This window comes from Suillus discolor, assembly GCF_016758755.1.
Source record: "Suillus discolor strain FC423 chromosome Unknown F5147scaffold_91, whole genome shotgun sequence".
Taxonomy (NCBI): Eukaryota; Fungi; Basidiomycota; class Agaricomycetes; order Boletales; family Suillaceae; genus Suillus; species Suillus discolor.
The window spans coordinates 119,706-141,965 of NW_024541338.1; the positions used below are offsets into that span (position 1 = coordinate 119,706).

General features: G+C 48.3%; 8 protein-coding genes across 8 annotated transcripts; 7 read left to right on the plus strand and 1 right to left on the minus strand.

Moving 5' to 3' along the window:
• Nucleotides 1-2,228: 2,228 nt before the first annotated feature.
• On the plus strand, nucleotides 2,229-2,459 carry F5147DRAFT_532461 (uncharacterized protein; the record flags this gene model as incomplete). The annotated part of the gene is made up of 1 exon (XM_041430105.1): nucleotides 2,229-2,459. A coding segment is annotated over one exon (231 nt), but the record flags the coding sequence as incomplete, so codon positions are not given.
• A 716-nt stretch (nucleotides 2,460-3,175) lies between these two features.
• F5147DRAFT_779714 (uncharacterized protein) lies at nucleotides 3,176-4,128 on the minus strand (the record flags this gene model as incomplete). The annotated part of the gene is made up of 3 exons (XM_041442343.1): nucleotides 3,176-3,513; nucleotides 3,576-3,702; nucleotides 3,754-4,128. 3 exons carry the CDS (start codon nucleotides 4,126-4,128, stop codon nucleotides 3,176-3,178), a joined length of 840 nt encoding a protein of 279 aa, XP_041286844.1.
• Nucleotides 4,129-4,922: 794 nt separating this feature from the next.
• Nucleotides 4,923-5,470, plus strand: F5147DRAFT_840663 (uncharacterized protein). The gene is made up of 4 exons (XM_041444316.1): nucleotides 4,923-4,962; nucleotides 5,016-5,094; nucleotides 5,167-5,336; nucleotides 5,397-5,470. Exons 2-4 carry the CDS (start codon nucleotides 5,065-5,067, stop codon nucleotides 5,416-5,418), a joined length of 222 nt encoding a protein of 73 aa, XP_041286845.1. The 5' UTR covers nucleotides 4,923-4,962; nucleotides 5,016-5,064; the 3' UTR covers nucleotides 5,419-5,470.
• F5147DRAFT_434643 (uncharacterized protein) lies at nucleotides 5,168-6,028 on the plus strand. Its single transcript, XM_041429840.1, has 3 exons — nucleotides 5,168-5,338; nucleotides 5,397-5,731; nucleotides 5,786-6,028. The coding sequence occupies exons 2-3, from the start codon at nucleotides 5,470-5,472 to the stop codon at nucleotides 5,797-5,799; spliced, it is 276 nt and encodes a 91-aa protein (XP_041286846.1). The 5' UTR covers nucleotides 5,168-5,338; nucleotides 5,397-5,469; the 3' UTR covers nucleotides 5,800-6,028.
• A 1,153-nt stretch (nucleotides 6,029-7,181) lies between these two features.
• Nucleotides 7,182-8,586, plus strand: F5147DRAFT_619706 (isoprenoid synthase domain-containing protein). Its single transcript, XM_041432595.1, has 3 exons — nucleotides 7,182-7,788; nucleotides 7,847-8,138; nucleotides 8,191-8,586. The coding sequence occupies exons 1-3, from the start codon at nucleotides 7,460-7,462 to the stop codon at nucleotides 8,515-8,517; spliced, it is 948 nt and encodes a 315-aa protein (XP_041286847.1). The 5' UTR covers nucleotides 7,182-7,459; the 3' UTR covers nucleotides 8,518-8,586.
• A 3,753-nt stretch (nucleotides 8,587-12,339) lies between these two features.
• On the plus strand, nucleotides 12,340-14,328 carry F5147DRAFT_840665 (uncharacterized protein). The gene is made up of 15 exons (XM_041444317.1): nucleotides 12,340-12,527; nucleotides 12,578-12,591; nucleotides 12,651-12,885; nucleotides 12,936-12,961; nucleotides 13,018-13,043; nucleotides 13,094-13,125; nucleotides 13,178-13,202; nucleotides 13,252-13,373; nucleotides 13,426-13,526; nucleotides 13,579-13,638; nucleotides 13,701-13,728; nucleotides 13,773-13,830; nucleotides 13,882-13,906; nucleotides 13,957-14,080; nucleotides 14,141-14,328. Exons 1-15 carry the CDS (start codon nucleotides 12,387-12,389, stop codon nucleotides 14,225-14,227), a joined length of 1,104 nt encoding a protein of 367 aa, XP_041286848.1. The 5' UTR covers nucleotides 12,340-12,386; the 3' UTR covers nucleotides 14,228-14,328.
• Nucleotides 14,329-15,655: 1,327 nt separating this feature from the next.
• Nucleotides 15,656-18,294, plus strand: F5147DRAFT_779719 (uncharacterized protein; the record flags this gene model as incomplete). The annotated part of the gene is made up of 6 exons (XM_041442344.1): nucleotides 15,656-15,798; nucleotides 15,847-16,071; nucleotides 16,131-16,660; nucleotides 16,714-16,926; nucleotides 16,980-17,615; nucleotides 17,666-18,294. The coding sequence occupies 6 exons, from the start codon at nucleotides 15,656-15,658 to the stop codon at nucleotides 18,292-18,294; spliced, it is 2,376 nt and encodes a 791-aa protein (XP_041286849.1).
• A 359-nt stretch (nucleotides 18,295-18,653) lies between these two features.
• On the plus strand, nucleotides 18,654-19,495 carry F5147DRAFT_779720 (uncharacterized protein; the record flags this gene model as incomplete). Its single annotated transcript, XM_041442345.1, has 4 exons — nucleotides 18,654-18,849; nucleotides 18,902-18,987; nucleotides 19,033-19,278; nucleotides 19,328-19,495. 4 exons carry the CDS (start codon nucleotides 18,654-18,656, stop codon nucleotides 19,493-19,495), a joined length of 696 nt encoding a protein of 231 aa, XP_041286850.1.
• Nucleotides 19,496-22,260: the final 2,765 nt, after the last annotated feature.

Consider the following 22,260-nt stretch of genomic DNA (forward strand, 5'->3'; position numbering starts at 1 on the left):
TCCCGGAATGTCAATAGAATAAAGGTAACCCTGCAGGGTCTCTCCGGCAATATGCGGACTTTCGAGCTGGCGGGACGTCTTTGCACTAGGCCCTAACAGAACAGTTGAGTGCTGCAAGTGGAATGATGACCACCGTCCCCTTCGGAATGAATATGCTCTTGGTAGAGTTATTGGCAGCTGTACGCAAGGATTTGCCTGTCATAGTCAGCTTGAATGCTTTGAATAATTTTTTTGGTTGGATACGCACTCATCGCGCAAGTTCCTTGACTGCTGCGTGAAGGCGGAGAACTTTGTTTGGTACGGCATCTAGGTAAGGAAGCTTATTTGTAAGATCATGTCAGGGAGGTTGGTCTGAACTCTAGACGTTCGTCGCGAAGCTTCGTTTGAATGTCTGGATATGTTCTAATGTGCCCATTGTAAAGTTGTGAAAGCGGCGGACTGTTTGGAACCTATATACTGTCATGGTGACTGATTAAAATACAAGGAGTAGTGAGAATGTGCATGCGGTCTTTTGCTAGATGAATGCATGTTACCTGCAGTAGTCTCAAAGCCGGTGAGAAGCAGAACCTTGACCTGGCGGTGACGGAAATTAGTGTCACATCGTTCAGAAGAGTTCTGTGATTCGTATACTTCGTCTAATATTTCTTGTGGAGTCGGCTTAATGTTCTCACCAGATTCTTTCGCTTTCACAGAGCAACAATTTCAGGGTTTACAATTTGAATCCGAAGGGCGGGACCTAAACCCGAACATGATATGTCCTCCTGCTCAGCGCCGCGGTAGATAAGTCTCCATTTACACATGTAATACGGGAGGTCGTGATGGCTAGGATCTGCACGAAACATGCCTTTGAGCGATGTATGTAGGGAGTATGGTTGTTCGCATCGGTGTTGATATCTTGCATGAGTAGTTCTTCGTCAGTAGATAGGTCTCCGTCTATGCATGCATCGAGGACTGTTGTGGTGGCAATAGTCTGCAAGAAGCATGCTCGATTTGTGGTATATGAGTCAGAGACGGAAACGTGCCTTTGGATGTATACCCTGAGATACTGTCCACTCCGAGATCATCTCATCGTTACCTCCACTGAAGATGTGATTGCCGTCCAAGGATTACCGACCTGCTTCCAGGTTGTTGTATCCAATTCGCGTATAGTATGATCCCTGCCATCGCCGCCTGTGAGAAGGCGTGTGCTATCGGGCGTCCATGCGAGTGACAAGTTGTATGACGTGCAAGCCTTGAAGCTTGAAGATGTGACACGTTTCCTGGTGCCTGAATTGTAAATGTGAATATTTTGGTCTGTTAGGATGGCAAGAAGTTCTCCAGGCGGTGAATACTGTACACAGTGAACATAGCCTGTGACACTCGATCGGATCTCCTTGCAGCTCCCAGGTTTTGATATTCCACAGTTTCGTCATTTTTTTCGTAATATGCACCAGTGGCCAGCACTGTTCCATCGGGAGAAAAATTCAGCGAGGTGATTCAATTGGAGTGTGCTTCGATTTTGGTGAGTAATTTGCCAGTTTCTCCGTGCCAGACGATGACCTCTCCACCGTTATCACCGCTTGCTATCAATTGCCCATCTTGTGATACCGCCAAACCCCACACCAGATTGCGATGCCCTTCCATCTTCTTCAACACAACACCTGTCTTCAAGTCCCACAGACAAAGCGTCTTGTCGACCGAGCCCGTAACCATCCGACGTTTATCAAGGAAAACTGCGACTGCAGTTATGCGTCCTTCATGGCCTTTGAAATTTGAACCATCGCAGGGGAGTGGTGATCATAATGGCTCCGACATTTTACTTGATGTTGATAGTATGGAATACGGACGAGGCTAAACTTTGGAGGGATTATGTCTTTCTCTAAGCTGCAGAGGGTGTATGGTGCGTTTTATGGTGCTTCACTGCTGGCCTCATTTCAATAGATGCCCAGGACGTCTAAGGCTGTTCGTGCCCACGCCTTCATCACCGTAATGCACTCACCCGTATTGTCATACCCGCTGTCCTCAACAGTATGTACATCTGCAGTGCATACATGCGTCCAACTCTTGTCTTTGCAGCTTCCAGAATGTATCCCATGTTTCCTGCAACTAGCGTTGTCGAACGTTACTGATCATGGCGGTGGTGTAAACTGGAGCGGGGAAAAGCAACGACCAATGCTGATGCCCTGATTTGCCACATTGATCCGCTACAGGCACTTCGAGGACCACACCATCGTTTGCCCATACGGGATCCTCTCGATTGTGCACCTTCGTCAGTTGGCAAAATTGATTCCTCGTGGGACGACACGATGCGGAATTTGACGTATCAAGTCAACAGTGGTGTGAGAGTACAGCATGTCTTCACCGGTAACCAAGAGGTATTGCAACAGGATGCAACAAAACTACTCCCCGACATACAGAAAGATGTTATCCTTTCCCGCAGTGACCTACATAGTATGTATCCTTGTTGCTTGGCTTCTAAAATGTGCGAAATTTTACAACCTGAAATACCTAGACTTGTCTTCGACATGATATATCCAGGATATCTTGCTTCACTATGATATGCAAGCGTATGGCAAAGTCAACGATGCCAACATTAACCATATCATGATTCAGGCATGGGTCACTCCGGGCTCAAAACGGGTAAGCCAGAAAGGACACTCGATACTGTTTTTTTCCCCTCAAAAGCGATTAGGGTGCCGTTTTTAACGCGAAGAGCCACGTTGTCACCATAGGTGCCGAAGTCGTCATGAATCTAGTACCCAAACGTGGTTTTACGGAGATCCCCATTGAAAGTGCGGAGGACTGCATGGAGATTGATTGTACCGTCTCGTCAGCGAGTGGAATTATATGATGTTTGTTTGAGCTGGTACATACGCGGTGCGAAGTTCGAACGTATGAAGAGTGTCATTAGTACTACAGAGTGTAAAAAAGAGGAGTAGCGGTATATTGACGGTTGACAGGCAGGATAATCAGCAGTAATTAGTTGATGAGTTCAACAAGTAACATTGCTAGTTCAAATGTTCTGGTGTGGTGCGGCAGCCTGAGGGTGCCATGGCGGCAATTTACTACCTGAGCCCGCTCTGAAGGATGGGTGACCAAAATATAAACAATACTACCAAGGGGAGCTATAGATACAGGAGACATTAGCTATAGGTGGTCCGGGTCATTGGTCATTGATATGATAAAAGGATAGCAATTAAAAACAAAAAGGCATGGATTTATCTCTGAGAAAAGCAAGAAGTTGTTGCTGTGTATTCTCCACAGCCTTCAGGCAAGCCTCAGTTGACTTTGTCACCTGCTCAATCAAGGCATCAGTCTTATCATTGCGTGCATGTTCTAAAGCCAGCAGAGCTAAAATTTGAACTTCCAAATCTGAGTTGCAGTCGTGGCTGCATTTAACCCGCTTTGCACACTCAACAGGAATTTCATTTTCGTCATCAGTGAGCATCGCACGCCTATGAGACCGTTTGACAGGTGTCATGAGGTCCGGTACTCCGACCCCCTGGTGATGACTACACTGGGACTCCTCGTTATCTTTCGGTGTATGGTGCAAGAGCAAATGAAAAATCTTACTCCAGTAGTTGTTGTGTTCTCACTCTCCTTGGTTCCAACTTGGCTTTGGTTTGGTAGATTGTCAAGACCATCAAGGACCTCATGCATGTTGCGGGCCTCTGTCATATCTTTCAACGCATCCTGAATGACTTTGGGGCAATTGTTGGGATCCTGGTGGCATGGAAACTTCAGTTTACTCAATCGCAACAGACAAACACTTACCACATGCCACTTTAAAAGAGCATCGAGTTTACTCCGTAGTGTGCGCTCGCTGACATCCACGCCAAAACCTCGCAGGTCCTTGGCAACACTCTCCCATGCTTTTGTAACCCCTCCATGGGCGGCGCATAGAACATTGTGCTGCTTGACAGCTTTAGCAAGCACAAATAATGTTTCTGAGGAGAAGTTCTTCGTCATACTAATTGCCGGAGCACTTTGCAGTGGTGGCAGAGGTTGAGAAAGCATTGCTGGTTGATGATGGAAATCCTGGGGTAGGTAGTTCCGAAATTTACGCCGCAAGGCATATGAAGGCACAGAAGTTTGGAGTAGTAGTCCATGATTGACTGGAGCATTGATAGTAGGAGGAGTGTGGTGCATCTTCTGGTCAGTGGTTGAAGAAATTCAATGTTTTGTCAAGTGCTGAACCAAGCCAACTTGCCCTTACTTGGAGCCTCGGATCCGGCTGGGTGTGGCGTCGACTATTTAGCAACATCTGTCCCTCAAGTAAATCACGATAATTTTCAATAATTTTCGAGTTTCATCTAAATTTTTCAGCTAACCCTTCTTCTCAACTCGCACCACAATCACCAAAGTCTGCATTTTCAAATCTGACATCCGTTCCCAATGTATTCGGGACGATGGCATTCTAGACATGATTCAGCATTCAGCGCCATGAACGAGTTTGGGTTTAGCTCTGCCGTCTCTGCATCAGTATTTGGATCCTCTAGCAACCCGGGCCTCTGATTTTAGCCAAGCACCCTCTTTGGGTTTGTGGGCAACCTGTTTCTGATTTCTTGTTTATTGATCACACCTTCAACTTAGGTCAACCTGCAGTTTTTAGTCAAGCTCCACTTGTCTTGTCTCCGACCTCAACATGGTCCCTAGCATTGGCAACTGGTCATTGCTCAGATGCTACAAGTACATTCTTGTACGTCAAGAATGGGTCCTGAGCTAACCCGGATTCGTACCAGCGACTCAGCAATATGAGCATTACCATACAGAACTGACGTAACCGGAAGCGTTACTGTTGAACGTTGAATCTTGTACCGCCGCACGTTACAATGCTAGATACCTTTATGCCGGCATGGAATAAGGCCGCCTTCGGGACCATCGAGCAGTATGTGCACACAATGTATTTCCCACGCCTCCTTCACCTTTTGCCAACATCGATGATCCACTCGGTATTTGACATATACTGTTTCCCGACCAAACTGAAGGTTTGTTTTCAAACGAGACGTTGAACACACTCACATTCAATGTACTCTAGGAAATTACTGCAATGGCTGCAGAGGCGAGTGTAGTTGCAACTTGCAAATGCAGCTGAAGGTTTGGGATCTTGGACCTTGAGCTCTGACCAGACGAAGGTATCTACTTCTCCTACAACATGTCATTCTCTGAATTAGTGACATCATATAACTCTCCATATACCCTACACCCATATCCGAACTCATTCTACTCGACACCCCGTCAGCATTAGAAAAGCGAATCGGAATGGTGCGGCGGGAGATCACGGGTTATTACACCGGCATCCACTCCAAAACGCAAGGTATCATAGACCGGTGGATCTCTGTTGAAGAGAAGGTGGAAAGTGAGTTATATCGTCTCGCCGACTACTACGCCCTCGTTGACCATTGAACTGCGAACAGCTCGCATAAAATCCTTCCGTGATCCTACAGAGCCCTTAAATCCGGACTGTTCTACACCGGAATTTCTGCCCTAATGATGTCTGTCCTCACTCGCTCGCACGGACTTACTACACGTATATTTCTCCCTCCCGCAGCCCTAATCAGCGCATTCGCATATTCCCTTCCAGGTACCGCTTCTCGGGTCAGTGCGTATGCCGGGGAGCTCGAAGATCGGTATGTTCCTTGCTTTGGAGTGATTAGAACAACCTCTGTTGCACACAGCGGCATAGCCTGGGAGCGCGCGAAAGAAGGTGCTGCTGTTGGACGAGACTGCGCAGGACACTCGCATGACTATGGTACAACAAATGCTTGAACGTTATTCGATAAACTATTGACTTCATCATTGATAGATCCACGTTTATAATTGCGACGATGGCTGGCTTGCTGGCCAGCATGTCAGACTGCGCGTTCTCTTCTCCAACAGAGTTTTGGAATCACATCCCCTCACTATTCTCTCGGCACCACCTTCCCATTCTTGCTTTTCCTCACCTGGATTCCTTCTCGCTGCACGAAATGATGGAGACTGGACGCGGGCATTGAATAGCTATACTCTGAGGGAACAAGAACGTTTACGAATCAATAATATGTCGGAGGGCAACTCGGGTACTTTCGTTCAAGTCATGCTGGACAGTCCTTATGGAGGGTCGAGTGTCGATCTCTGTACGAAAGCGTTTTTCTCATAGCCGGGGGATCTGGCGTCACATTCACTCTTGGTCTGCTGGACGACATCGTCAGCAGGTTTGTCAAACTAAGCCGCAGTCAGGGAGAACGAACGAGGAGAATCGAATTCACTTGGTGCATTAGATCTTTCAGTGTTTCATTTTTGACTACGGGTGTTACATCGTTCTGATCTATTGGCACAGGTCAGGTAGAATGGTTTGCTCCAATGCTGATAGATATTGTCACGGCAGTGTCGAATAGCACCACGACCTGCACATCTCTATTTTCATCACATGCTCTCGGGCTTGTGATCCAGAAGCGGTACTTCATATCCCCAACTCCATCGTCACACTTTCGCGTCCAGCTGTCCATAATTTTCTCAGGGACTTCATCAGTTTTCCGTCATCATATAAAAAGGAAGATTCGATCGACATGCAATGTGATGAAAGCCAGAAATTAATGGGCTTGGGTGGGGGGGTCGTGGTCTGTGCTAGCGGCCCAGAGAGCTTGACGACAGATGGGCAGAATGCAGTCGCGAGATTGGTTTTGACAATGGGTATGGATGTGGGCGGAATTGCTCTGCATACGGAGCAGTTTACTTTGTGACCTGTCAAAATCCAACTCAAACCCTGTCAAGCAAATATTGGAACTTCTAAAAGTCATCCATAAAACCCGAGTCTATTTTTGGTTCCGAGTTTCTTTATCGTGAGTTTGATTGGAGATCTCAGATCGCGTGAATGAAGAGGTGCAACTTCATTTTACTTTACTGCTCCAGTGGCTCTGCAGGTCACCCCAGTCTTCTTTTCTGGCGAAATGCGCAGTTGTTTCGTCGACTTCTCAAGATAAATGGTGCGCTAACACAATACCCAGATACTGAACTGACATGCGTGCGCAAACAGTATATCTCGTGACCTAAACCCTGTCAAGGAAAATTGGTCATGGCAAGGGGGATCGTTTTACCCCTTGCCATGACGAAGCTGCCGCAACGGGTACTTGCCGTGAACACGTGTACTGTCACGTGCACTTCGTAGCTTTAACGTGTTTAATGAATTGGAAAAAACATACCTTTATCACAGCTGTCTTTTGGCTGTCTTGGGAGAAAGAACAATGGTCTTCTCCTCACACGTCCCGTTCTATTGCTAGTCACAACTCACCTGCCTCAAATTCATGGCCATGGATGTCGGCGAACGGACACCGTGGTTCGTCTTATTGTCCGCCTAATATGAGCAAGCGCTCGTGTCGGATCATTACGTCGTATCCCGTGTCCGTCACGCCTGAAAAATTAGCGTCGCCCTGGGTTTCATCCTTCAGGCTGGTGCTCTACCCTGTCATTCAACAAGGACCCACAACGCGAACACGACTCCATGTCCGACTCCTCATTATCGCCAACTCCCAGACCCTGTTCACGCACAGTAAGCGTCCAACTCCCCAACATCCTCTCTTCATGCACGCCCTTTGAGCTACGCGTAAATCGGCATTGTAGGTCCGTATCTCGAGCGAGCGAGGCGTGGTTGTGTGATGTATGGTTGAAGTTGGAGTGGAAAGGGATAAAAGTTGGCTTATGGGCTTCTTTGTGTTATCCTGGTGCGGATCTATCGCAGTTGAGGTTGGGGGCGCATTTTTTGAGTTTGTTGGTGTATGAGCAGGAGCAGGATGGTTGTGGTAATGAGAATGAGAATGAGGTGTTTGATCTGTGAGTTCCCATGACGGTCCATTGAATGTCTTTGATTTCGCTGACAACGCGTACAAAGGATATCCGATCGACTCAGTCGCGTCGCGTACAAAAACCCAGCGTGGTACATGCGTTTCCACCGATCCATGCGCATGTATCACGATGCAAGGCGACGTCTTCATTCGCTGGATTCGACGTGTATCCCGGATCTGGAGACATATATTGATCTGCGAAGAAACGCATCAGGTTTAAAGATGGTGTTTCACCTGATTGAGTACGCGGGGGGATTGGACCTCCCAGAACGGGTGTCTTCGCATCCGGTATTAAAGCAGTTGACAGACCAGGCTTGTGATCTTATAGCATGGTCTGAGGTGCGTGTTTGTGCGAAACAATATGTCTATATTCTTACAACTTCTGTTCCAGGACGCGATCTCATGCGCAAAAGGCATGACTCCAAGCTCGCGAATCAACATCGTCACAGTTCTGATGAAAGACCGGAATTGTTCGTTCGGGAGTGCGCTTGCGTACGTGGGCACGCTCGTGAAGCAGAGCGCAGATGGGTTCTTGGCTACTGAGCGCCAGTTCGCTGCGTGTGCTGTGATGGACGACGATACGAGGCGGTATGTGAGGGGGTTGCGGTATTGTATTGCTGGGAGTGTGAATTGGCTGTATGAGACGGAGAGGTACCTGGGGATGAAGGGGAATGAGGTTAGGGCGTTTGGATGGGTGTTTGTACCTGTCTTAGATTGATGTTCATGTATGTTATGTGTATGTGCTAGATGTATTCGATTTCTAAATGAATGGGAGGACGGTTTGGGGTGTCATTTTGACTGTAGGTGACATGCATCGTTCCGTCCCCCGTTTTTTATCGATAGCTGTAGTATAGTATGTTCATCGCCGACTCAGCATAAGATCTGCGCTAAGGCAGCCACCGTGTTCGAGTTTACACTACCTACTACATACTTATTTCCTTCTGTCTGCGTCTACTTTCGTATCAAGGGAATTTTCTGTGGACATCTGTGACCGCGAAAGCACGGTCAACATCCGAGTCAGTCAACAACACACGGATCGCATAGGTAGGGAAGAGACAACACGACAGAACGAGGGGAAAGTGTGACAACTAATACCTAGTAAGAGTCTACTAAGATAATGCCAAACAAGACATGAAAAGCGGACTCATAGGCGTATTGATGCTAGGCACCATTAGGACCTGCGTGGGGTTCCACATTCCGGTGCCTGCGTTGCCTAGGGATCAAATTCAGGACATGCTCACAGAGCGAAGGGGTTGCATATATGATGCTACCAATGCGCGGGAATTTCCACCATTTGGAGTCTACAGACGCTGCAGACCTATTGAGCATAAAAAAGCGCTTCAAAAACGACTTTGGAGGTGAGGCCTGGACTGGAGTGGAAGCTGAAGCAAAAGGTATTCGAGGATGGGAGGAACCTTGAGGAGGTAAAGACAGGGAAGGAGATGCAGCTGCATCACGCGAGTTCACGTTTTCTGGAGGTACTTGAATTCCATCCGGAAGCTCAACTGGAGGAGAGGTGCGGACTGGAGAGGGGATTTCATGATGGGAGTGACTTTGAGGGGGAAGAGATGGGGAAGATGAGCTAGCAGCATCACGCGAGCCTACAGTTTCTGACGACAACTCGGTTCCATTCGGTAGGTCATCCGATGCTGGTGTAGAGGAGGCCGAAAGGGAATCAGAGCTTGCTGGTAGCTTGAATAAAACTTGGATCAGATATGCTACCGTACAGACAAGACACAAATTCATTACCTGGGCGACGTGGCTCGTGATGTTGGACGCTGGGGAAACGAATGAGGGTGATACCGCATTCGTCATGATGGTGGATTCCTGTGATATGTCCCACAGAAATATTATGTTCTGCGAACCTCCGGTGGCGACAAGCTAGCCGTCCGGCGAGAAGGCTACTATGTATACCTCATCGTCATGCTGGAGCAGTGAGCACACGACCAAATGGTTTGCGGGTAGAGGTGCTCCACAGCCGCGTGGTGTGATCATCGGACGCACTGGCTATCAGCTCACCGTCAGGGGAGATTGCCAACGAGTTAACGGCGTCAGAATGTGCATGCAGTGGGGATCCGAGCTGGGCACCGGTTGGTGCACTCCAGAAGTAGATCTGGCCATCATTACAGGCAGAAATGAGACGACGACTGTCCGGAGACCAGACTATTGAGAGCACCGGTTTGCCATGGATGAGTGGTTGGGTTTGCTGCTTGCCAGTCATTGCATTCCAAATGCGAACCGTGCAATCCTTCGACCCACTTGCAATTTTGGTTCCATTGCGAGAATAGGCCACCGTCCATATGATCATCAATGTCGAACACAAATTCTCCTGTATCCACGTCCCAGATCTTTAGTGTACCGTCCTCTGATGCCGAGGCAAGTCATTTCTCATCAGGTGAGAAGTGGATGCAAATAACAGCGTTTGCATGATGCCGACAGATATCTGATGAACTCCTTCGTATCTGCATCCCATACGATGACCTTTCCATCTTGTGCCCCACTTACAATTCTCCTTCCATCCATTGATACAGCCAGTCCAAAAGTCCCACTAGCGTGCCCCTCCAACGAGTTTTCCTGTTTGCCCGTTTCCACATCCCAAATCCGAACAGTCTTGTCGTAGGATGTGCTTATAACTTTGAGTCTATTCCCATTTTTCAAGAACGCTGCTTCTGCTACCCAACTAGTGTGGCCTCTGAGCAATCTGATTGGGGATAGGGATGGCTCCATGTGGTCGTTGGCTGAGCGGATGAGGATCTGGCAGTTCTATATCAATTGAGCGAACATGGATCAACTTTAGGCAAAAGCAATCAGATGGAGTAACATAGAAAAGCTTAGGGACCGGTAGGGATCAGCCGAAAGAGCAGACCCTTCTTGCACATACTTGGAGCCCAGGGTGCCAAAAAAAACCATGTGATCGACAATCATGTGTACATGTGAGGCTCCTGGGCATCCCCTGTATTGGACTACCACAGTGTATATGAATGTCGCCTGAACTGTACAAAATAGTACTCCATTCCGGTCCCCTAGTCTAGGATGACAATGACTCATACTCAGACGAACACAAGTGCCCCTGCGACATGTCCTAAACTAAGCGGTATGCAAACAGATAAGAGATCTAGAAACAGTAGACACATGTAAGTTCTAGTAGCACTAACTATTGTCCATACCTTCCAAGCTTCATGCGTATCTGAAGCCAGCACCGACCTGGCTGATGGTACGTGTTTCTCGACACCCTCCAGTACCCAGTGGAAGGAAAACTACTCATATTCGTCCCGTGTGATGCAAATTGACAGGAGGCGTCATATCAAGGGACTTAGGGTATGTTCGCAGTCGTATAAGACTTGAGCGCTCGAGCTGCGAGCGGTGAGAAGAGTGGATGATTTCCCAGTGGGGTTTGACCTTCAGATTCTGCCGATGAGGGAGTTCAAGTTCAGAGCTGATGGGTTTTGCGTTCTGTACGAGCGCAGCAATGACAAGAAAGATCGTTTGCGCTGCGTGAGTGGGACGACTGGGACTTGAAATTGATTCACCCATCCGCATGTAATGCCGCAGCTGTGCACCAATTTTCTCCTTCCGGGTCAGACCGCGCTGAATCACCCTTGGTGACAAGGACAAAGACTGGGGAAAATTTTGGATATGAAGCTTTGAAGGTTCCAGAAGAAGGGAGGATGATGTATTGTTCGAGGAGTTTGGACGAGTCTGGATTCAGACTCGGGGATTGGCCTTTGTCAGGCGCCGTATAGCCTATACACGCGAGGTCAATATAAAAATGCTCAGCTGCGTTTTCGCTAAACTCTTGCATAGCCGTTCTTGTAGTCAGTTGAACTTCTCACATGTACTACCAGCGTCAACTGACCACCTCGATTTCTCTTTCTGATAATGACTGGACTTGTTGGTGAGGTGAGTGAGGGCAGGCCGCCGTGCCAACATGACAAAAAGCTGCTCCATACGTAAAACTCTAGCGCCTGGTATAAAACTCAGCTGACTAAATAACTCTCAGGATTCGCCCATGGCGTGGCTTTCGACATCCATCATTCACAAAAACAATTATGGAACAGATAGTCAGGCTGGAACTTCAACGTTTTTTGCGCCTTTTGTATTTCGAGGGACTGAGTTAGAGGCATCTCATGCATATGATATCACGAAGGCGGAGCAATTAAGGACCTCGCTTGCTTCGAGTACTAATCTGCCAAATTGCAGGTCGAACTTGGATATCGAATTCATGCTTAGGGATAGTGACTATCCTCTACAATGAAACGATATCATGATAGTTTGTGAGTGGCCTTTATTCAAATACATATTCGAAAATGAACTTGATCAGATTTCTAATGAGATTTCAAATATGGGTACCATCATGATGATCATGGATCCTGTGATCGCACAGAACGTCGGTGTCTTTCTACTGGCTCTTCGATGCGGTGTTTTCCTACCGACATCACGCCAAGTGAGTTGTTAGCATCACCATACCAGTATCACTAACTACAATCTGTATTTCTTCACCGAGATGGTCAGACAGTTTCCCACGCATACAGTAGATAAGGTCGTTTCTTTGTCCCTTCAGATTCCCGCCCTGCCCTCCCTGCTAATATGACATCGGTTGTGATGTCAATCATGCAAGGACCGCTTTGTGGTGCCCTAGCTAACATGCTACTGTATGGGGTCATCTGCATGCAGACCTTTCGTTACTGGCAGGCATACGAACATAACAGGAACATTCTGAAGTGTCTGGTAAATCTATCAGGCGAATATATATCACAGCTTATCTGACATAGTCATAGGTAGCGTTCATCTGGTATGTTGAGCATCGCTCTGTTGACGTGTCATCACGAGCTGCTACATTTGGCTTTTCAGGATTCTCGAGACTGCTCATGCAGCATTGACAATATACGCCGTTGAGTTTTATCTCATCATGCATTTTGGAGATATAACAAGCTTGGAATACACAGTGTGGTGCGTCAATTTCTACTATACTTCCACTCCGGTTCATTCAGCCTTCATCACAGGGGAATACCCGCAAGCAGCTAGTGCAGACAAACAATTTACTGCTGATCTCCCCACATTCCACCAGGCTTCATATATTATCGGTGTACGTCACTTTAATTTTGCCTGACATTTGTCGTAGTGACACAGTCACAGTTTATTATAGCCTATGTTGTGAATCTGTACGTATCTTCAATTATTATAAATGTTCAAAGTTCATGCTGATGTGCAATACCAGCTGCTTCATCTGGCGAGTACTGCAATGTGAGTATATCGATACATGCAGTTGCCTCCTTCCTCAATTGCATGTGCAGTTTCGCAAAAACGCTGGATTGCTGTTTGTTTCGTAGGATACATGTCTATGACATTGAACTTTTTCGCTCATGCCTTTGTCATAGGTCATTTTTGCAACCATTCGCTGCGGTAAAACCTTCAATTATATGATCGAGCTGCCGTTGATCTTTTTGGGCAGGATTTGGACTTGCAAACTGTTCCTTGAAGCACGCGCCACCTGTGTTGGATGATCTACCTGCTGACTGTAGTTTGAACAGTTTCTTTTATCCCAAGTGGGAGATCTTCAGAGAACGCATCTATGTATGTACCCCAACGATTATCTGCAGGTCTGTCGGTCTCAATATGTCGCCAGCCAACTATGGTGGTTGGATGGGTGCTTTCAGCAGTGGTCGACAGTGCGATTGCGTTTACACTATGCCTTTACCTTCGAAAACGTCGCACAGGCATGAAAAGGTACGATATCAGTCAGCCCAATTCTACATCAAATTCACCTTGTTGCCTTTAGAACTGACAACGTCCTCAACCGCCTCCTATTGTATACCATCAACACTGGTGCTGTCGCATCGTAAGCCTACTGCCAATTTTAATAGTCAACCTCCTGTAATCCGGGGACTTATCTTTCTATAGGTTTTGTGCAGTTCTGGTGGTCATCATGGTAAGTAGATGCCGAAGCTCATTTCACAAACTAACTTCAATCAGTTTCTCGGTCTACCAAACAATCTCGCGTTCGTTGGGTTTGTCCAAGTCCAGAGCAAACGTCTGTCCGATTCAGTTGTCATCCTTAATTCCTAGCTGACACTCTACAAAGTCTATGCGATATCACTTTTGGCATCGTGCGTTGTCATAATTCAAGTAATATCTTCTATCTGAAAATGTCCACCAGGTTAAACAACCGAAAAAGACTCGAAGTGACCAATCAGACTTTTCCCTCTGTGAAAGGCGTTGCGAGTTCCCATATGCCTCGCTTTTCGACATTCAAACCATCACAGCGGATGCCGTCTTATCTGGTTCGTGCCTTTCAACCCTGCTCTTTTATGTGATAGTCCGGGGCTCAGGTCATGTGTTAGCAACCGATTGAAGTGCGGACGAGCGTTGTGATGGATATTTATGGCGACAGTCTGGATACTGGATTGGACAGCACGTTTCAGGAGTGACTGTTGAGGTTGTGCTGACAGGATATAATTTGGTGTACTTGGTTCACTGTTTACCACCAGCGATCTGTTATGTTATTCAATGATGATCTTCACGTACAGGGTGATGCATTGCAACTCTTGTCACTTGTGGGTCCGAGCTGTCATGAGGACAGATCACGATCTGTGCTGGGTTAAACTGAGGTTGGATGAACTTAATGAACAAGAGAATACATACACGCACCAGCTTACTGAGTTCTCCGAGCTGTTGACAGTGTCACTGAACATACTGAACTTGATATCTGTTCGAGCCGTGGCATGAGATGTTTCTGGGATGTATGTTCGAAATATGATAAGAACATGCCAACCTGATGTGGACAACGGCCCTGGTCGTCAATGTACCCTGGGTGTCTCTATTATATGCTCAAGTTACCGGATGCAGGTCTCGTCAATCCTGCACCCACTTCAAGTTGGTTTCTCAGACAATTACTAAATTGCCTAGAAATATATAGTGCGAAAACTATAGTCAATGTTGCTGTAAGGCTTACCACTCCAGCTTCGACTGGCTCGGGAGTCGGTGACATGATCTATTAGGTTGGGCTGGACCGAGCGTTAGCTCGGGATGGGACACAAGCAGGTGGAGCCGCTGGGAGGGCGGGACACTGCTTACGAATTCGAGCATGTCATATGACTCTTGAGTAGCATTAGAACGATTGACGGATCGGACTATATTTAATATAAGACGCATGACTAAACAAATCACTAGGAGTAAACTATGATGCGACAATTAAAAGGGAGTGGTGGGCAGGTATAAAGAAAACTGTTCGAGCGAGTGAGGAGTGTAATGAACGACGAACTCGATGGCGTGGCAGAGAGGAAAAAACGAATAGAGGAAGCGAATGGCGCAACTGCTCAGCTGGACGCATGGTGCAGGGATATTCCGGCAGGAGGCTGCACGGCACCTGGGTCTACCCGAGGTTTTCGGCGGTTGGGGGTGTACATGGCACAGTTGCGGTGTATTGTTCCACTACTATGGTGCAAATGGTGATCGGGCTGTTTCCTGATGTTGCGTCGTTCCCGACGTTCTCCACATCTAATATGATATTTTAATTTGTTCACCAGTTCACTGATGCTGACCGCCCCCCGACAGACCACGTGACACCGCGTGGCTTGCAAAGTTGAACAAACGGGAAAATTGGTCAGGGTCCCCTTGCCATGACGAAGCTGCCGGAACGCGTGGTCGGAGTCGAACTGGATTTGCCACAGTAGGTCACAACCGCCAGCATCAGATTGATCGATGACGGTCTACCACAGTTGCGTCACGTTTGTCGACCAGATATAAGGGAAGCAGGAAGCGGTCGTTCTTTCTTGTCCTCTTAGTTTTCCCCACTCCGCCAGCTGGTCCAGTACTGCTCACGACACTCAGTCAGCGCAACAACAACACCTAGCGTCATGTCCCCTGCTGGCGGGACAGGCACATCGTCTACTCCGCCACGCGCAAATGCACAAGCTCATGGCCCTAGCCAACTGAAATCCACCCCAAACAGCCGTGGGGCTTCCGTCGTCAGCGAGAACATTGACCTGGTCGGCGTGAAGTGAGCACCTTTCTTGTATGACTGAGTGCCATCTAACATCCCATCAAGGGTTAAGAAAATCCGCCCATGGATTCAGCGGGACATTGAGCAGACTAAGGAGTGCAATGTAGATGCTATGCTGCAAGCCCTGCTGCAGCGCAGTTCTTGCGCCCCTCACACTATACAGCCTGAGCTCCTGCAGAAATGCCTCCAGGCAGTTCTGCCGGTTTGCAACGGACAAGTCTCTACTGCACTGGCAAATTCTTCGGACATCGCGACAGCCCTTCACGAATAGTGAGTGCTTCCTCTAATTTTGCATGATCGAGGGTTTTCATACTTACAACGATTATAAGCGTACTTCCAGGACTCGAAAACAAATACTACAGCCCCTTTATAAAAGCTACTAACATCGCGCTCGCTTGTCTTGAAGAGACCAAAGTTGATGGAATGTGTGCTCCTGTCCCCACTGTGGACATGATCTGTCAGCAGAACGATATGCCCATGCATCAAACCCACCAGACGGTGACATCAACGAGGAAGCCCGACCTCGTGATTCTTCCTTTTGACAGCGCATGCGCTCCCTTTGAGACAAAGAACCAGGACACCGAGAAGGACACCGAGAAGCGCGACGAGAAGCGCAAGGCTCACATGGATAAGAATGCAATGGCATCGCCGAAAAACCTCCGCTGGAAAGATATTCTAGCTTGCATCGAGTTCAAGAGAAAGAAGAAATTGGGCTCAGCGCCGCCGCCCCCTTCCTATAAAGTGAAAGGCTACGTCCCTACCAAGCCAGAATATCTGCCGGTGCATCATCTTCAGGTTGAAGACCTGGCGCCAGGCCCTTCGAAAACCCCGTCAACACAGCCTGCATCCCATACAGCACGTAAGTGGTTGTATTTCGAATTTCGAGATCAAACTAAACCGGCGAAGCTGCAGTTCCATCTTCCGGTCCTACTACTGCCCAGTCTTCCAAGGGCGGGAGCTCCAAGCGCCTGGCCCATGACACTTTGGAATCTGCCACAACGAAGAAAAAAAAGACCGACGAACTGGACGCCGATCCAGATGTGACCGTCCAGATGGGTCTCTATGCCGCCGAAATGTTTGCGGCCAATCTTGGAGTCAATCATCTGCTGAATCTTGTCGTCATTGGTGTGTTCGTTCGTCTGTCTGGATAGGTCGCGCGCTTACCACCGCTTTTTCAGACGATACAATTTGGATCTGGTATTATGATCGGCAAGGAATCATTCAAAGCTCAGGCATCAACTTCCTTCAAGATCTCCCGCGATTCATGGTGTTGTTGTATGCTCTACAACGATTCAAGCTTGAGGATTGGGGCCGCAACGAGGCCTTCCTCCCAGATGAAAATGAGGGGGTACAATGCCACAAATTCGAAATCGAGGATGAAAATCTTGGAACAGTGGATCTGCTGCTTCATACTGGCCACGCAGAACGAGTGACGCACTACGGACTACAAGGACGCGCCACCAATGTGGTTCCTGTCACTAGCAAAACGCTCGCCAAGAAATATGCGCACATCCCGAAAGATGACATGGTAGCCAAGATCTTTTGGGGAGAGGCGAGTCGCACTAGCGAGCCGGAGATTTTGAAAAAGGTCGAGGAGATCGCTAAGGTGCATGCTAGCGTAAAAGACCATATTCCTGAGCTTCTCTGGCACCACACGTTCACGAATCCGACATCCACTATCCGAGAAGCGCTCGGCGTGCCAGAACCCATAAAGGGCAGTCGCGTGCTCTACATTCTCGTATTCCGCAAGTTTAAGCCCATTACGAAGCTACGTGGGATAGAGTTTTTCAATGTATGGCGCCAGTGTATCCTGTGTACGTATTTTCATCGCATTTACGAGGCTCTTCGTTGACACAGCATGCAGGCCATGTTACTCTGTGGAAGGAAGGGGTGTATCACCGAGATGTGAGCCCTGGAAATATGATGTGGTACAGGAAAGACGGAAAGCTCATAGGCGTCTTAAACGACTACGATCTATCCTCGTTGGCGGATGACGCAGGTCCTCGGGGCAACGAACGCACAGGCACGGTGCCGTTCATGGCGCTCGAACTTCTCAAGGAACAGGGTCAACGTGGCGAAGTCAAACATTTGTATCGCCACGATCTGGAGTCATTTATGTGGGTTTTTATCTGGATTTGCGTGCGTTATAGGGATGGAGTGCTTCCTCCAAGGGGATCGTGCCATTTGGATCATTGGGCGACTTTGAACGCTGTGGCATGTGGCGTGCAGAAGCTCTATTTCTTAAGCAATCTGGCAGATTACTACCCCTCAGGCATCAATGAGCATGTGGGCCGTTTCCTTGTGCATTGTGTCAAGATGCTTCGACAAATTGCCGAGCGTCAATCGTCTCGCTTGGAAGAGCAAATACTGAACCAAGGAGCAACCGAGCAGTCCAACGACGAGGAGGTGGATAATATTGATGATTTTCTGCAGATGTTTACAACCATGCCAAGCTGGGTTGAGCTCACTGAGCTCAGCAACCATTCACAGTAATTTCTGTACTCATACATACAGTTTTCTGCATATCGACACTTGTAACTTACAGTTGTTTATAGCATCAACAATAAGCGGATCAGATGATCTAGGACCAAAAGAAATAAAATCTCCACCAAATGTATGTATTCGGTTCCAACGAGACAATAAACATGATTCCTTTGTCGGAAATTGGAAATTTGGTCATGGCAAGGCTGCCGAATTCCGGCAGCTTCGTCATGGCAAGGGGTAAAATGGTCCCCCTTGCCATGACCAATTTTCCCGAATTCCAACCATATGTCACGTGATGTATTTTTCATTTGCTGCAGGGGCCGACTCATCATTGACACACTTCTCTTGAAGTTGTTAAGCCTTCATATATGCTCAGTGTCTGCCACCCCGACGGTCTGACACTCATAATCACTCCTAATGCTGACACAAAATGTCGTATCAAGAACCACCTCAAGTTGGCCCGGAATGCACAGGCCAATCAGACACCCGTGGAACCCAATACGACGTTGGCGATGACTGACACTGCCACAACATCTGAACCAAGCACAGTCCCACCTTGCAAATGTATGTTATAATGTTCGAATAGTCTACAGACACACTGATCAGATTTCCGCAGCCAAGAATGTTAGGAAACGAAATGCCGCGTCGAGGGCTGACTCCACATCAACGGTCAATCTCGCATCGATGGCCAATCCCTCTCAGGTGACTATGGACAGCTAGCTTAAGGAGATGCTGGCCTCGATGCAGAAGGAGATTGCGGAGATTCGAGGAAAGAATGAGAGGATTCTCGCCGAGAATGAGAGCATTCGCAGCGAGAACGAGAGGATTCTCACTAAGGACGAGGGCATGCGCGGTGAGATTGAGAGGATCACCAACGAGAACGAGAGCTTGCGCAAGGACAACGAGCGCATCGATAATGATCTTGCCATCATTCGCAAGGACCTTGACGCAGCGAGAGTCCAACACACTCAGGATGTTGAAGCACTCAGAGAAGTAAGTCATCCTTTTTTCCGATCACTGACCCTGACAACGATCTCCCCAGGTCACAATGTCACTAGCTCCCTTGCATCTTCGTGTCCTACTCGACCGTGCACGCAGAAAGGGTCTGGAACACCTCGGCCACGAGGCCTGGGAAGGACTTCGCGATTCCCGCAGCGTCTATCAACTTTCAAATACCATCTTCGATGCTCTCAAACGGCAGGGTGTATGATACACCCCATCCCACCAGTCCATCCTTTTCTTGTGTTCATATAACAACATCGGGCGTGCGGGAAATACAGTTGCTCACAGCGCAAAGGAGAAGGATGTCAGGCATGCAGCCTTGACCCAGCCACTGGAATCCCTGCCTCTTACTGCCGCCCATTTTGCTACACTTGTATAACCAAATTGAATTGAATTCAAGCTGTTTCAAACACAAATCGTGCGCACAACGAGGGCAGAGTTAAAGTAAGATTAATTGATCCAAAGGTAGTGCATGACAGGCTGCGCGAATGATAACTAACTCCACACGAAGACTAGTTAGATGGTGACGCTTGCAGGGGTGCACCCGCCCCACCAAATAAATAGTTGCTGGACGATTCGTCACTGTCGTCTAATCCAGACTGGAACTCTGACCAATCCCCTACGCTCTCCCCTTCGTCTGCAAAGGTGAGCTGCTCTGAAAAATCAGGCAGCCCAAGGAGACGACGGTCCCATGGATGGAACACCTGCTGAGTGGGCCTTGCGCGCGAGAATTGAATTAGGGTCTCGTCCGTGGTGATTAGCAAGTCCCGAAGCCCATCGGCTTTTACTCCATACGTGGAATGGGCAGTATGACCCCGCTCCCGTTTGACTTCCGTGACACGGAATGCGATGCAAGGCAGACGGAGTCTGCAGTTTGCGAAGAGGGGAGCATCCATGTTCTCGAGCAGGTTATACAACTTCGAAGCTGAATCCACGGGCACAACGTTTCGCAATGAAGAGACCGCTGCCTGAATCTCATCTTCAGACCATGATGGTAGGGAGCATGGCGGGGCCGCATATGAGATGATGTCGGCTGGAAGGCAACTATTGAACTCAGACGATTGCCCGACCCAGTCCAGGGAAGTGATGTTGCCCGATCGAGACACGATATCCTGCAGGAGCCGGCCGAGGCGCTCTGCTTCCTTTCGCCATAGATGACAGGTAGGTGGACGTCGAAGATACCAAATAACGAGTACGCGGTGTCTTCCTGCACAGTGGTGACGCGCTTCGATGCTTATTGCAGTTTCTGTCTAGCATCTCTCATCCCTGGACGGAAGGAGATCAGGGCCTGCGCATCTATTCCCGTCGCACCCTCCAACTCCTTCATGATTGCTTGAGGTTGAGAGAGCGATCGTCGAGATATAACGACCAATCCTTCTGGTAAAATCTAACGACTTTCGGAGCGACAAACTCTTGAAAGGTCCATCCTCGCTCGTTCCAAACACTGCTTGCTAGTGCACCAGGTTGGGATGAAGGAGGGACATCGGATAGGTAGATGATGGTGAGCGCCAAGTGACGGTACCAGACGAACATGGATTGGACTGATTCTCCAAGCTCAGCGTTGTTGCTCTTATCGATGCAGCATGTATCCATCCACGCCCAGAAATACCCCGCATCACGAGCGATTTTGCAGAACGACTGCAGTTTCGTGATGCCACCAAGTCCCTTCAACTCGCGCACATCTTTATTTTGGATGTGGTGCAGCAGCACCTCTGTCTCTTCCCACCTGTGTGATAGCAAAACGCAACAGAAGTGCATCGCCACCACCTCCTTGATGCGTTCCATTTGGAGATCCGAACGCTTCGTTATGGATGACAAAAGCTCCTTGTACTCTGGACTTGTTTTGAAGGAGTTTAGCTGCTCGGTCGCACAGAATCCCCATAGAGGTGTTGAGTAGACGAAGGGGGGCATTGCTGAGTTCAATCCAAACCGCTCCTCGAATAGCGTCCTCTGCTTCCGATGGACGGACGTACTGCTGACGCAGATATACAGAACACGATAGGCATTTGGAGACAACACACGAGTGTTCCATGTCTTACCTCGTATCCGAGCTTCGGGAGCATTGTCCAACTTGGACAACATGATTGTGAAGGCCTCAATGGCTTCTTCATAACGTTGCGCGCCACGCAGCGCTGAGTATGACAAATGGTACCCAACATGAGACGAAGGATTGAGTTCGGTGACCTATGCATCGCCGAAGTCAACATTGGCTACGAAAATGTGGATGCCATCGCACCTTTCGCGCGTCGAGGAGCGCATCCTCCCATAGCATTTTACTTGACTTTGCCTGGCTGCGACTTGCAAAGAAGATATCGGATGTAGAATCCAGGTCAATCGCCATCGAGTATAGGTCAATAGCCTTGTCGTAATCGCTTCCGGCGAAGGCAGCCTCTCCATTGGCAGCGCAGAGTGCGCTGCATTCCTGTTTGAAATCTAAGAATACAGGTGAGGATTGTCGCCTGCGCGACATTACGGGTTCTAGACTCACCATCAGACCAATCAAGGCAGTCAGCCTTGGTGATTTTGTCACTCGAAGTCATCATGTGTTGGTATGATTTCACGGCATCTTGGAGTTTGCCCGCCCGAAGGAGTGCATCACAGCGTTTCTGGTGTGCCTTTTGCCACAAGGACTTCAGGTCCGAGCCAAAGAGCTGGACAAGAGATTCAGTTATTAAAAGCGTTATACATGTATCATCTTGACGTACCACCACCAAGTCCTCACATATTTCATGAATGTTCGATTTCGATGATGAATCGTGAGAGTCGAGAGCGGCAGTGAAATAGTCAGCAGCTTCGTCGTAGCGTGCGCCATCCAAGGCTTTGATTCCGAGTTGAACGTGTAGATATGCCTAATGTGCGAGTTGTAAAGATGAGTGTTGATGCAATGACCAAGCATGGATGATACTTACTTGCACGATATTACATGCGAGAGTATCGGTATTCGGACAACCGGTAGCGAGCTTTGTGAGGAGC

What these genes read in the sequence shown, in the direction of transcription:
- F5147DRAFT_840663 (XM_041444316.1), top strand. Translation starts at nt 5,065, where the DNA reads ATGCAGCTGAAGGTTTGGGATCTTGGACCT. An exon ending in AGGTTTGGGATCTTGGACCT is followed by an intron (nt 5,095 to 5,166) that starts TGAGCTCTGACC and finishes GACATCATATAA; the next exon opens with CTCTCCATATACCCTACACC. An exon ending in TCTGTTGAAGAGAAGGTGGA is followed by an intron (nt 5,337 to 5,396) that starts AAGTGAGTTATA and finishes AACTGCGAACAG; the next exon opens with CTCGCATAAAATCCTTCCGT.
- F5147DRAFT_434643 (XM_041429840.1), top strand. Translation starts at nt 5,470, where the DNA reads ATGATGTCTGTCCTCACTCGCTCGCACGGACTTACTACACGTATATTT.
- F5147DRAFT_619706 (XM_041432595.1), top strand. Translation starts at nt 7,460, where the DNA reads ATGTCCGACTCCTCATTATCGCCAACTCCCAGACCCTGTTCACGCACA. An exon ending in GAGAATGAGGTGTTTGATCT is followed by an intron (nt 7,789 to 7,846) that starts GTGAGTTCCCAT and finishes ACGCGTACAAAG; the next exon opens with GATATCCGATCGACTCAGTC. An exon ending in ATCTTATAGCATGGTCTGAG is followed by an intron (nt 8,139 to 8,190) that starts GTGCGTGTTTGT and finishes CTTCTGTTCCAG; the next exon opens with GACGCGATCTCATGCGCAAA.
- F5147DRAFT_840665 (XM_041444317.1), top strand. Translation starts at nt 12,387, where the DNA reads ATGACATCGGTTGTGATGTCAATCATGCAAGGACCGCTTTGTGGTGCC. An exon ending in CATCTGGCGAGTACTGCAAT is followed by an intron (nt 13,044 to 13,093) that starts GTGAGTATATCG and finishes TTGCATGTGCAG; the next exon opens with TTTCGCAAAAACGCTGGATT. An exon ending in GCGATATCACTTTTGGCATC is followed by an intron (nt 13,907 to 13,956) that starts GTGCGTTGTCAT and finishes AATGTCCACCAG; the next exon opens with GTTAAACAACCGAAAAAGAC.